At 33.3% G+C, this 11989-nt stretch overlaps 1 protein-coding gene across 4 annotated transcripts in view; it reads left to right on the top strand.

Moving 5' to 3' along the window:
* Positions 1–329: 329 nt before the first annotated feature.
* The window catches only part of LOC143052400 (uncharacterized), a 106590-nt gene continuing 94930 nt past the window's right edge, over positions 330–11989 (top strand). For 2 of the 4 annotated variants that reach the window (XM_076225429.1, XM_076225428.1), the window contains exons 1-8: positions 330–418; positions 1622–1666; positions 2407–2489; positions 3954–4025; positions 4663–4768; positions 5556–5653; positions 7994–8065; positions 11530–11692. In XM_076225429.1, the coding sequence (XP_076081544.1) occupies positions 409–418; positions 1622–1666; positions 2407–2489; positions 3954–4025; positions 4663–4768; positions 5556–5653; positions 7994–8065; positions 11530–11692 (649 nt within the window). In that variant the 5' untranslated portion in view covers positions 330–408. The remainder of the gene's footprint in view (positions 419–1621; positions 1667–2406; positions 2490–3953; positions 4026–4662; positions 4769–5555; positions 5654–7993; positions 8066–11529; positions 11693–11989) is intronic. The other 2 variants (XM_076225431.1, XM_076225430.1) reach the window with 1 other exon arrangement.

Below are 11989 nucleotides of genomic sequence, written 5' to 3'. Positions count from 1 at the left end.
TACGAAACGTATCGGGAAAAATTTCACTCAAAAGTTTATAAATAAACTAATCATAGATACCAGGACTAATTGATGTTTATACGCCAGACGCGCGTTTCGTCTACAAAAGACTCATCAGTGACGCTCGATTCCAAAAAAGTTAAAAAGGCCAAATAAAGTACGAAGTTGAAGAGCATTAAGGATCAAATTTCCTAAAAGTTATGCTAAATACAGCTAAGGTAATCTATGCCTGAGGTAGAAAAGCCTTAGTTTTTTCAAAAATACGTCATATGCATATGTACATGATATATAACAGATAACTAAATGGAAGGTATTGGGACAAGGTCAATGTGTCAATTTGTAAATACAGAGTGTAAAGATAAGACAGTACGGATCAACCCTTGACGAGCACTCATCTTTTCCTTCAATATGATCCGAGGTAAGATAGAAACTCATGAATATTTCATGAATATTTAATTTCCGAGCTTTTATGTTTCTTTTACGACTCAATACTGCAAAATTAATGCTTTATTTAAATAAAAAAAATATTTATGTAGCCATTCGGGCAGATATGTATATCGTGTATGTATATAAGATAACGATCGAAAGTTCCGTACAGGAGAAATGTAGAGCTATTATGATAACTTGTGGATCCTTGATATTCAAGACTTATTTTCAAAATTACGAATTTGCATATAAGTAGACATACTGTATGATATGACGAACAGCAATAAAAGCTATATTTCTCAGCTTTTTGATTTTTTTTTACTCTCCACCAGAAACCAAAATAACGTAGAAGTTAACAACTATAAATCGCCGTACGACCTTCAAAAATGAGCAAAACCCATACTACATAACAAGCTATAAATGCTTCGAAATAAAACATGTAAAAAAATCAAACGATGAAACCAACAGCGGTAACAAAGAAATACACGAAAAACAAATATGGTATGAAGTAATACACGATAACCCTTAATACATTAGTTCATTTCACAATTGAAACCTACAATCAGATGAAATATTTCAATGAAGGGTTAAAAAAAAACAATTTGCAAAGTTATTACATATGTACAGGTTCTAGTCGTCAACCACATATTAATTATTTACACTGTTATATACCATAAACGGCTCCGTATTGATGACCGTACTTTGATAATCGTTTACTTTTGCAAATTGTGACTTGGGTGGCGAATTGTCTCATTGGCACTAATACCCCATCCTTTTATATATGATTATGTATAGCTGAATGTAAAAAGTTGCATTTATTCTCTCATTTTTAACTATTATGTCTGTTTTGTTCACGCATCGCTGTAAATATAATGGAATGTGATGCGACTGGATTTCAAGTGAGAGGTTTAGTGCTATAAAACCAGGTTCAACCCACCATTTTCTACATTTTCTACATTTGAAAATGCCTATACCAAGTTAGAAATATGACAATTGTTGTCTATTCCTTTGATGTGTTTTATCATTTGATTTTGACATTTGATTAGGGAATTTCCGTTTTGAATTTTCCTCGGAGTTAAGTTTTTTTTTAATTTTATTTTTTAATGTTATTCATTCTCATTTAAAAAGTACAAATATCAAGTCTCCTACTGTCCGAAGTTTTGCATGTTTTAAGATATATTTGTTTCTGTTTCAGATATGTATTGGTTTTTATCTGTATTGTTGGTGATAACATCAGCAAGTGAGTTCTTTTTAAGGAATGGCTGTACTATTTTTTCTATCTATAAAGAAATAACATAACAAATGTGGTGCACACTTTTAATAACGCGCGTAGTGGTTATTTTAAAGTGTGCACCACATTTTTGATGTTATTTCGAATAGACAGAAAAAAAAATATTGCAGTTATTTCTTATACTTTATTTCTAAATCACATTTTAACCGGAGAAAACCATGAAAAACTTTGATGACGTCAAGGTCACGTGACTAAATTATGTCTATGAGATTATAAACAAAAAACGTCAGCCAATCAGAAGACGCGTTACATCCAAAACTGAGTTATATAGTTATGTTTAAATCTTTGCAATAAAACTGACATTTGAATTCAAAATCAATAGTATGTATATTCATGGCCTCAGTAGCCTAGTTGTCTAAGTAGTCGAACTATTGTATCACTACCCTTCGGACACAGAGCTTGTGAGTTAAAAACCCGTTCATGGCAGATATATTATATTACTATTGAATAGGATGGTCAGTTCACCTACTGGAAGTCGGTATTTATCTCCGGGTACTCTGGCTTCCAACAAATGACCACCAAGAAGAAGGTGATAGTACCGAAAGTGGCATTTCACAGTTATTAATCAATCAATCTCTTATATGGAGCGTTTCACAGTTATCAATCAATCAATATTTCATATGGAGTAAATCATAAAATCCACGAATCAACGAATAGCTTTATTAATATTTCTTGTCATATATTTGCAGATGCTAAAATACGATGTCTTGAAGGTGTTCGTTTAACATCACCACTAGATACTACTATTGTTACAGAATGTGGCGACCATGAGGTACATTTCATAGAGTTTTTAATAGTTTGACTTTGAATATCACTAGGGACATTTATTGTCGTAAACGCGCTTCAGAAAACAGGAAAAATATAGACATTGTGTTATTTGAATTTGCTGTTTCAAAATTGTGGATTTTTTTTTATAAAAAATCGTGTCTCCTTCACGCGAAGAACTTACTTCCTTCCCAGCTTTTGTTATACTGTTGGACCAAATAATTTGGCCACGAGCAACACATGGAAAATAATCAATTATCGAATGCATCAGGTGCATAGAAAATTGATATCGTTAATGATTCAAGCGTAACTGACTTATTTTAAAAATCGAATCGAACAAGGACAGGATTTGGAGAATCACAAAACTTCACCAACATGTAAGCAATCGAGTGTTAAACAAGAGGTAAAACCAACTTACTCACTTCTTTTAAGGTACGAAAAAAGAGGCAACATAGAAAAAAAAGATTAAGCAACCTTGAAAAAGGTGTTTATGAAGTATAAGCATATTCTGTTCAACAAAGGGCACCTGTTGTGTTGCTTATGTAACTAAACCCGGTGATAAGTCTTATACGGTAGGTCACATTCGAGGGAAATATGACGAGATTACAGTAACAACAATCGAAACATACCCGTCGTCATGTGTGTAACATATTCCAAATTGGCCAACTAACTTGTAATGGATTTTTTTGAGGGATAAATGTGTACCTTAGCACTTTGAACTAAGACATAAAGAGACATTATGTTTTTTAGAAACATATCCTTTCAACAATGCCAATATGGAAGTTAGAGGAGTAAACCCTTAACTGATGAAAGTGAAATGCATTGCTCTTAATGTCACTTTTATCAATAAAATTGAGAATGGAAATGAGGAATGTGTCAAAGAGACAACAACCCGACCAAATAAAAAACAACAGCAGAGGGTCACCAACAGGTCTTCAATGTAGCGAGAAATTCCCGCACCCGGAGGCGTCCTTCAGCTGGCCCCTAAACAAATATATACTAGTCCAGTGATAATGAACGCCATACTAATTTCCAAATTGTACACAAGAAAGTAATATTAAAATAATACAAGACTAACAAAGGCCAGATACTCCTGACTTGGGACAGGCGCAAAAATAACGAGTTCAAATCTCATATTTCCATTGTCATTTCCCAGCATCTATATCTCCAGAGTTCTAAGAGTTTAAACTTATACTAAAATACTGTACCACTCATCCCTTCACCGATGATCTTCTTCAGAATTCTACTTGGCCGCTTTTGTGTGTATTTTTACTGGTAATATACAAAGTTATGTTTTTATGAGATGAAACATAGATCATATCATGGAACCAGTATTTAAAAAAAAAACGAAATACCATGAAATATTATATATATATATGTGAACAAAAGATGCGTGGTTTGTGAAACAGCTATATTTACAAATTGCATCGTACAGAGGAGAAAAATATATATCTTATCTTTCTTTATATAGATCTGTTCTGTGGAGAGATACGTAACAAATGATGGTATTATACTGTACAACGTTGGATGTAAAGACCGTCAGGTAATTGCTATTGGTACACTATGTATGTTACACATATTTTACCAAGTCAAATGCGTTACAAGTTTAAATAAGATAATGTGAATTTGATTTCTTAGAGTATCGGGTAGGGTTATATATCTCCTTTATGTATATGTTCAAGACCATATGAGTAGTGGACCAAAATAAATGATTTCGAAAAAGCAATTTTCATGGATTAAGGAAAACTTGCGTGTTCATAGATATTTAATTTTGTGGTTTTGCCGAAGTTTGAATACAACCCTGAAATTTGTCATTCGTTGAACATTTGATTTCGTGGTTCACCTATACCCTCAAAATCCACGAAAATTGGTATCGAACGAAAAATAATGAATATCGCTGTTAATTGAAAGTTTGACCTATCACTTTATCCTCTTGTTCAGCTGTATGAATTCATCTGCATTGTAAATAACCCCATTTCAAAAGTCAGTTGTCTTATGATGTCAGTTTCTACGATTTCTATGGTTCGATGTTGACCTCTGTATCTTGATTAGACTGTAAACAACATCCTTTAAATTTTATTTACTTCACCTATTATAGTATTGTATAGCAAACCCACTAGGCATAGGCAAACGTGATGAAACTGTTATCCTTTAGTTTTTATATATTTCTCCTATTTCAGTATTGTATAGCAAACCCACTTGGCATAGGCAAACGTGCCGAAACTGTTATTTGCCGCCATTGCTGTGAGGATAAAGATTTATGCAACATGAACCAATGTGGTGCACGTATGTTAAGCTTTTAGAGTCAAACACATTTGAAGTCTTTATTGTTCTTTGTTAAGCTTTTAGAGACAAAAACATTCCAAGTCTTTATTGTTCCTAGTCAAGCTTTTAGAGACGAAAACATTTCAAGTCTGTATTGTTACTTGTAAAACATTCAAGGCTTTACTGTTCATTTAATGTCATTGTCAAACTTTTAGAGACGAAAACAGAAATGATAAGTAAAAATGTCAAACATATGGTAAATTCCTATAGAAATAAACAAATATATCTGCTCATCTGTTCGTAGAATCTGAAATTTACCCTTAGCTTTTTGTGTGGTTAGTTTTGCTTAATTTTGAGTTTCCTTTTGAAAAGTCTGTAGACTGTTTATTTTGTATTTTGAAGCACAATGAGGACCAAAAATTCCGAATGGATATTTTTACGGTAATCATAACGATATATTAAGAAACACACAACGTGCTGTTACATGTATGTCTTAAAATAAATAAAAATGATATTAGGAGAAGTGAAAGACATCAGAGGAACAGTCAAACTCATTAATCGAAAATAAACTGAAAACAGCATGGCTAAAAATGAAAACGACACATAAACAAATAAAAGTACACAAGAAACAACATAGAAAACTAAAGACTGAGTAATACGACCCCACCAAAAAACTTTGGGATGATCTCAGGTGCTCCGGAAAAGTAAGCAGATTCTGCACCACATGAGGCACCTGTCGTGTGCATCTTTTAATACCAAATACATGAAATAGTATGATCAATATTAAATTATATTTATTCTGTTACAGGTGTTAATCTTCCCGTAGGATCAACCATATGTTATAAATGTCCTCTGGCAATGGATGCTAATAAATGCAATCACATTACACTTTGTGACCGAGATTCGGTAATGTATGACTGAATAACAAGACGTATTTTGTTATTGTTAGTTTAATATCTAGGTTTGGTAAATTTAATCGAAAGTGACCCAAAGATAATTCTGCATTTCATAATCCAATTCGTAATTGGTAATTTCCCAAAACTTACACTCACAGATGATATTGATTACAAAATTCTAAGCTATTGGTACTCCGCCAAATTTTTATATTTTTTGGAGGAATTCGGACCACAGGTATGTTTGCAATGTGACAATGTCTTCATTTTTTTTTATTAATTTATAAGGGACTAGTGCAATCCTTGGAAATTAAAGTCCCTAAACGCTAATATCCGGTAAAAAATGCTTAACCATGAACATTTTAATAAGAACTTAAACAAAGTAAAACAAAAAAGAATCCAGTTTCCTACTTCATATATCTGATTGTTAATATTATGTAGTGTTTTGCATATTATGACGACAATTAATAATATACACTTAATCTAGAGAGAAATCAAAGGTAGATGTATGTTTGATAGATTTTGCTCTTTTAGGGTTTTTTTTTCATATAGCTTATCAAACACTTTGTTTCTTATACATTCTAGGATTTTAAATATTTGGCTTTTGCATTTCCCTGATGAAGGTGAATACAGAAAAACGTTTGAAACGCATGCAATTTATAAAGTTGTTTTCTTGTTATCACACCGAGTTAATACCGCTGCTGGTGGACTGTCAGTCCCCAAGGGTATCATTCGTTCTGTAGTCAGTACTTTGGTTCTGACATGATTTAAAACTAACTTTCTACAATTGTCCGTTTATACATTTGAAAATTTGAAATAATCTTAGGATTCAGTTCCTTCAGGCAAAGTTGACCTCTGATAGAAATGGCTGTTTTAGGTCCTTTGAATTTTTGAAATACTAAGGCTTGTCTACCTCAGGAATAGATTACCTTAGCTGTACATTTTAAGGAATTGTGGTTCTAAATGCTCTTTAACTTCGTACTTTATTTGGCCTTTTTAACTTTTTTGGATTCGAGGGTCACTGATGAGTCTTTTGTAGACGAAAGGCGCGACTGACGTCAATACAAAATGAATTTATGTAGTCATGTACAATGACAGTCTTTGACTCTTACGGTTCTTTTCCATCCTTAGCTTTTAAATATTCTCCTTTTAGCGTTCCTGATGAAGGTAAATTAAGAAATGCGTTTCGCACAAATAAAATTTACTGAACGATTACTTCCTTGTTTTGTGCCCTTCGGCAATGGATGCTGATAAATGCAATCACATTGCACTTTGTGACCAAGATTCGGTAATGTATGACTGAATCACAAGATATATTTTGTTTTTTGTTAGTTTTATAACTAAGTTTGGTAAATTTAATCGAAAGAGACCCAGAAATAATCAATTCAGCATTTCACAACCAATTAGTAAATGGTAATTTTCCAAAGTTTACTTTCAAAGATGGGATTGATTAATGAAATTCAAAGTAATTGGTCTTATTTTTTTGAAGGACCACAGGTTGATTCTCAATTTGAAAATGTCTTCAGTATTGTTTTATAAATGTATAAGGGACATTTTGCAATCCTCGGAAATAGAATTTCCAAAATGTTGATATGTTAATAAGTCATACGATATATTTGTACACGGAACCAGTAATGGTCATTTGAGTACATTGTATCTGTTAAAGTTCTAAGAAAACGCTGCAGCATTTTTTAATTATCTCGTATAGGCCAAGACTACATTTGTAACACCTCATTTCTTATTTTTGTAGGGAATACATTTAATCAAGGTATTACATGTACCCATATCTCCCAAATTTATAGGTATACGCACATCTTAAGTAAGAGGGAATATACCAAATCTACATGCATTGGTATAAACTATATCTAAAAGAGGGGCATTCAAACTTATATATCAAAAATAAACTGACAAGTCAAAGGCTAAATAAGAAAAACACAAACAGACAAACAATAGTTAACAAAACACAACATGGAAAATTAAAGAGTAAGCACGAACCTAACTAAAACCTGAGATGATCCAAGGGGCTCCAAATGTGTAAGCAGATCCTGCCTCACATGTGGCACCCGTCGTGATGCTCACAAACCCGGTTAAGATTCTTGAGTTTGATTGATATAGCCATATGTATACACCACATCTGAATGTATGAAGGCTAAAATGGTGAGATGTCAAAACATGTTAGCCTTATTGCATGGTCAAATATACATGACAACGACAATACACATGAATATATGATGTGATACACAATCAAATAATAAAGGGAAAGAGCAGATGACAGCATAAAATAAATATAGTCCGGACTGTTTGTCTTTAGAATATATTAATTTATGTTTTCCATTTTTTAATTACATTACAGGCATGCTCTATAAAACAAACACAAAATTTGATTGGTAAACCACGTTGGAGTCATGGTTGTTCAGAGAAAACGGTATGTTGCATGTAGAAAGGTTTTAATGAAGCTTTTGAGAACAAAATATATATACCAATGCATTAGTTCTTCATACATAATCACAAGAAAGAAAAAGGAACAATGGTTATGCTGTTATCTAAAACGTACAGTGAGGGTTTCAACATGAAACAAAAACAAGGTAAAGACAGAAAGTCCCTAACACCGGTGAAGAATACAAATCTAATTTTGAATTTCTTCCAAATTCTTTCTTAATTTTCGGAACACGTTTTAGCAATTCAAATGTGACGTAACTTTGGGCATTGCAATGGCTTTAGCTAACACGGCTGTGATTTTGTAATGTATTCGTTTTTATTCTATACTAGTCACCACTTCAGTTCATGTATATCTATTATAAAGTTACTTTATAAAATTTATTGTTTGTAAAACTATGTATTATTCTTGATAATAATGATGTTTTTGTCTTAGGCAGATAATCCGGGCCGTATTGGTCACAACTTTTTGGAACAATTGGTCCTTGTCGATCTTCAACTTTGTACTTGTTTTGGCTTTCAAACTTTTTTCATCTGAGCAACGTTTTGTGTGGACGTAACGCACGTCTGGCGTATAAACATTTTTAGCATGGCACCTTTTGATGGCTATTATTCGTTTGTTTTTCGAGCTCTGTCCTATATTTTCTCACATTTATTTATTGTAGCCCTGTTGTGTAATGTTGTCATTTTAATGTTATAATTAACATCGCCACTAACGCGGGATGTTTTGCATGCCACAAAACACGGTTCATTCCACTATTTTTTTTTTCATAAAATGTCCTGAACCAATTCAGGAAAATGGCCATTGTTAAATTATAGTTCGTTTTTGTGTGTACATTTTGGTGTTGTGTTTCTGTTGTGACGTAGTTCAAATATTCGGCTGATACGTTTCCCTCAGTTTTAGATTGTAACCCGGATTTGTTGTTTCTCTATCGATTTATGAATTTCGAACATTGGTATACTACTGTTGCCTTTATTAAGCAATAGTTTTACAATGTGTCAATCTAGCTACAGTTGTAAATTGAGGAGTACAGTCTCGCTGTAATATCAACACATTATAACTTTTATTTGGCAAAGAAATCTTACAAATACTGTAATATACTACTCGATATTCATTATAATACCAGTATTCTTACTGTTAATTAAAGAAACTTTGTAAACATACTGACTTTCAATGGGCACATGAAGATGCATGCTACTATCACTAGGGTGAGAATCAAATCCGGGTAAAAAACTAAAACTGAAGAAAACACATCCATTATAAGAGGGAAACAAATGAGAAACAGGAACACTGATCATGATCAAGTGCAACAAACGCAAACCCTAACATGCAAAGAGACTAACTACTTGATACTATTTGCCATATTCCTGATTTGGTACAGGACATTTAGAGAAAAAAATTCGTGGGTTTAACCTGGTTCAATGGTTAGCCGAATCTGTCGCTTATATGACATTATTTAAATATCGCTAAAAAGATAACACTACGTGACAGAAAAATAGCACAAACACACAGGATAACATTAATTAACGGTGATGCAAGGACGTTACGAACACACAGGATAGCATTAGTTACCGGTGATGCAAGGACGTTACGAACACACAGGATAGCATTAATTACCGGTGATGCAAGGACGTTACGAACACACAGGATAACATTAATTACCGGTGATGCAAGGACGTTACGAGCACACAGGATAACATTAATTACCGGTGATGCAAGGACGTTACGAACACACAGAATAACATTAATTACCGGTGGTGCAAGGACGTTACGAACACACATGATAACATTAATTACCGGTGATGCAAGGACGTTACGAACACACAGGATAGCATTAGTTACCGGTGATGCAAGGACGTTACGAACACACAGGATAGCATTAATTACCGGTGATGCAAGGACGTTACGAACACACAGGACAACATTAATTACCGGTGATGCAAGGACGTTACGAACACACAGGATAGCATTAGTTACCGGTGATGCAAGGACGTTACGAACACACAGGATATTAATTACCGGTGATGCAAGGACGTTACGAATACACAGGATGACATTAATTACCGATGATGCAAGGACGTTACGAACATGGAATCGTGAACTTTTTCATGGCAACAATGGTACTGATGGTTTGTCTGTTTATTCCGTAATTAGGATTACGAACTTCATAAATTTTCTGAAATAATTGGGAACATTTTTTAAATTCACTTTTTGAATTCGGCTTATTTTGCATTTTTTAAATTCACTGTTTGAATTCGGCTTATTTTACATTTTTTTTAATTCACTGTTTGCATTCGGCTTATTTTGAAAAAGTAACCACATTATTATTTAATACAAGTAACACTCTCGATGTTATGGATATGGATTTGCTATCCAAATATTTTATGAACAAAGACTCGCTCAAAATAACGAAAACCTTAATAAAGTTGATATCAAGTCTAAATATATCAGGAAACATGTTAGTAACTTCTAATTACAAAAATAAAATAAAACATAAAACAAAACATTAGATGAAACACTAGGACCATATTCATTGGTATAAGACGTGCATTATAAAAGACGGTTTATCATCGAGATAAACATTGAGATCCGGGTAAACTCATTGATCTTTTTAATCAATTTATTCGAAATTGTTACAAAGTCAACATTGTATTTAGATCTGTTTGATACATTAGCATTGCATTTGGTCATGTGTTTTTATCTGACTGTTAATGAAGTCTGTTAACTAAGTAAATTCATTGGATGTTAGATGTGTTAAATCGAACATTCTTAATTGCGTTCAGGATAAAAAAAAAAAAAGTAAAAGTATTCTGATATGTGTTATTTAATGTTTATGGATGTACAAATCTCTTTTATGTGGGGATGGCAAAATGTTTGATCAATTGTTGGTTTATTATAAATCAATGACAACTATGCAGGTTCAGGACGAGTAGAAATAAACAAAACATAAATAGTTGGATCAACCGGGATGAATGCTGATATATGTTTAATGTCAGTTGACACTGATGGTATTTGGTATATATATATATAGAGAGAGAAAACAGTCCGTGCAACGTGCCGCGTATAGACATATTTAAGAATTGAGTAAATTGTGCGAAGGCTTATTTTCAATTTCACAAATACCAACCGTCTAAAATTCAAAACAATACACCATGTAAAGTTTTACAAGCATGTTAAGTGGGCAACGCTGTGTTGTGGCATGTTTTCATTATCGATATACCCGTGGTTAAACGACTGTGTAGATTGTATACTACAACAATACTAAAAAGATTTTTGATAGCTTATGAGGTACCCTGGTCCCCCCAAACATCATGATGATGATAAGCATTGGATATAGTTATTTAGGGTGTTTAAACAAACAAGAGATATTGTAAATGACAATGAACACAATGAAATGTACTTAATAGAAAACATAAATATCACACTAAACTAAAAACAATTTTATTTTTCAGCAATGTGCAACAATTGCGCAAAATAATCCCCAGGGAATCTGTTCATTTTGTTGTGACACGGAACTATGTAACCGTAACTGTACAATCAGGTCGACAATAGCTCCTCCTCCAACCACAACTACTACAACTACTACAACTATGGCGCCAACAACGCCTATTCCAAGTAAGTACCATCAAATCAACAATAGCTCTTCCTACAACCACAACTACTACAACTATGGCTGCAACAACTCCCCAGATCCCCCCAGATTTAAGTGAGGTCGTGTTGCTTAGTCTTTAGTTTTCTATGTTGTGTCTTGTGTACTATTATTTGACTGTTTGTCTTTTCCCTTTTAAGCCATGGCGATGTCAGTTTATATTACGATCTGTGAGTTTGAGTGTCCCTCTGATATTTTTCGCCCCTATTTTATCAGAATTTAAGATACCAGGGTTAATAATGTGTACTCTAGACGCACGGTTT

Source organism: Mytilus galloprovincialis, chromosome 11 (assembly GCF_965363235.1).
Source record: "Mytilus galloprovincialis chromosome 11, xbMytGall1.hap1.1, whole genome shotgun sequence".
Taxonomy (NCBI): Eukaryota; Metazoa; Mollusca; class Bivalvia; order Mytilida; family Mytilidae; genus Mytilus; species Mytilus galloprovincialis.
The sequence above is the reverse complement of the archived record's forward strand: the minus strand, read 5'-3'. Positions and strand labels throughout refer to the sequence as shown.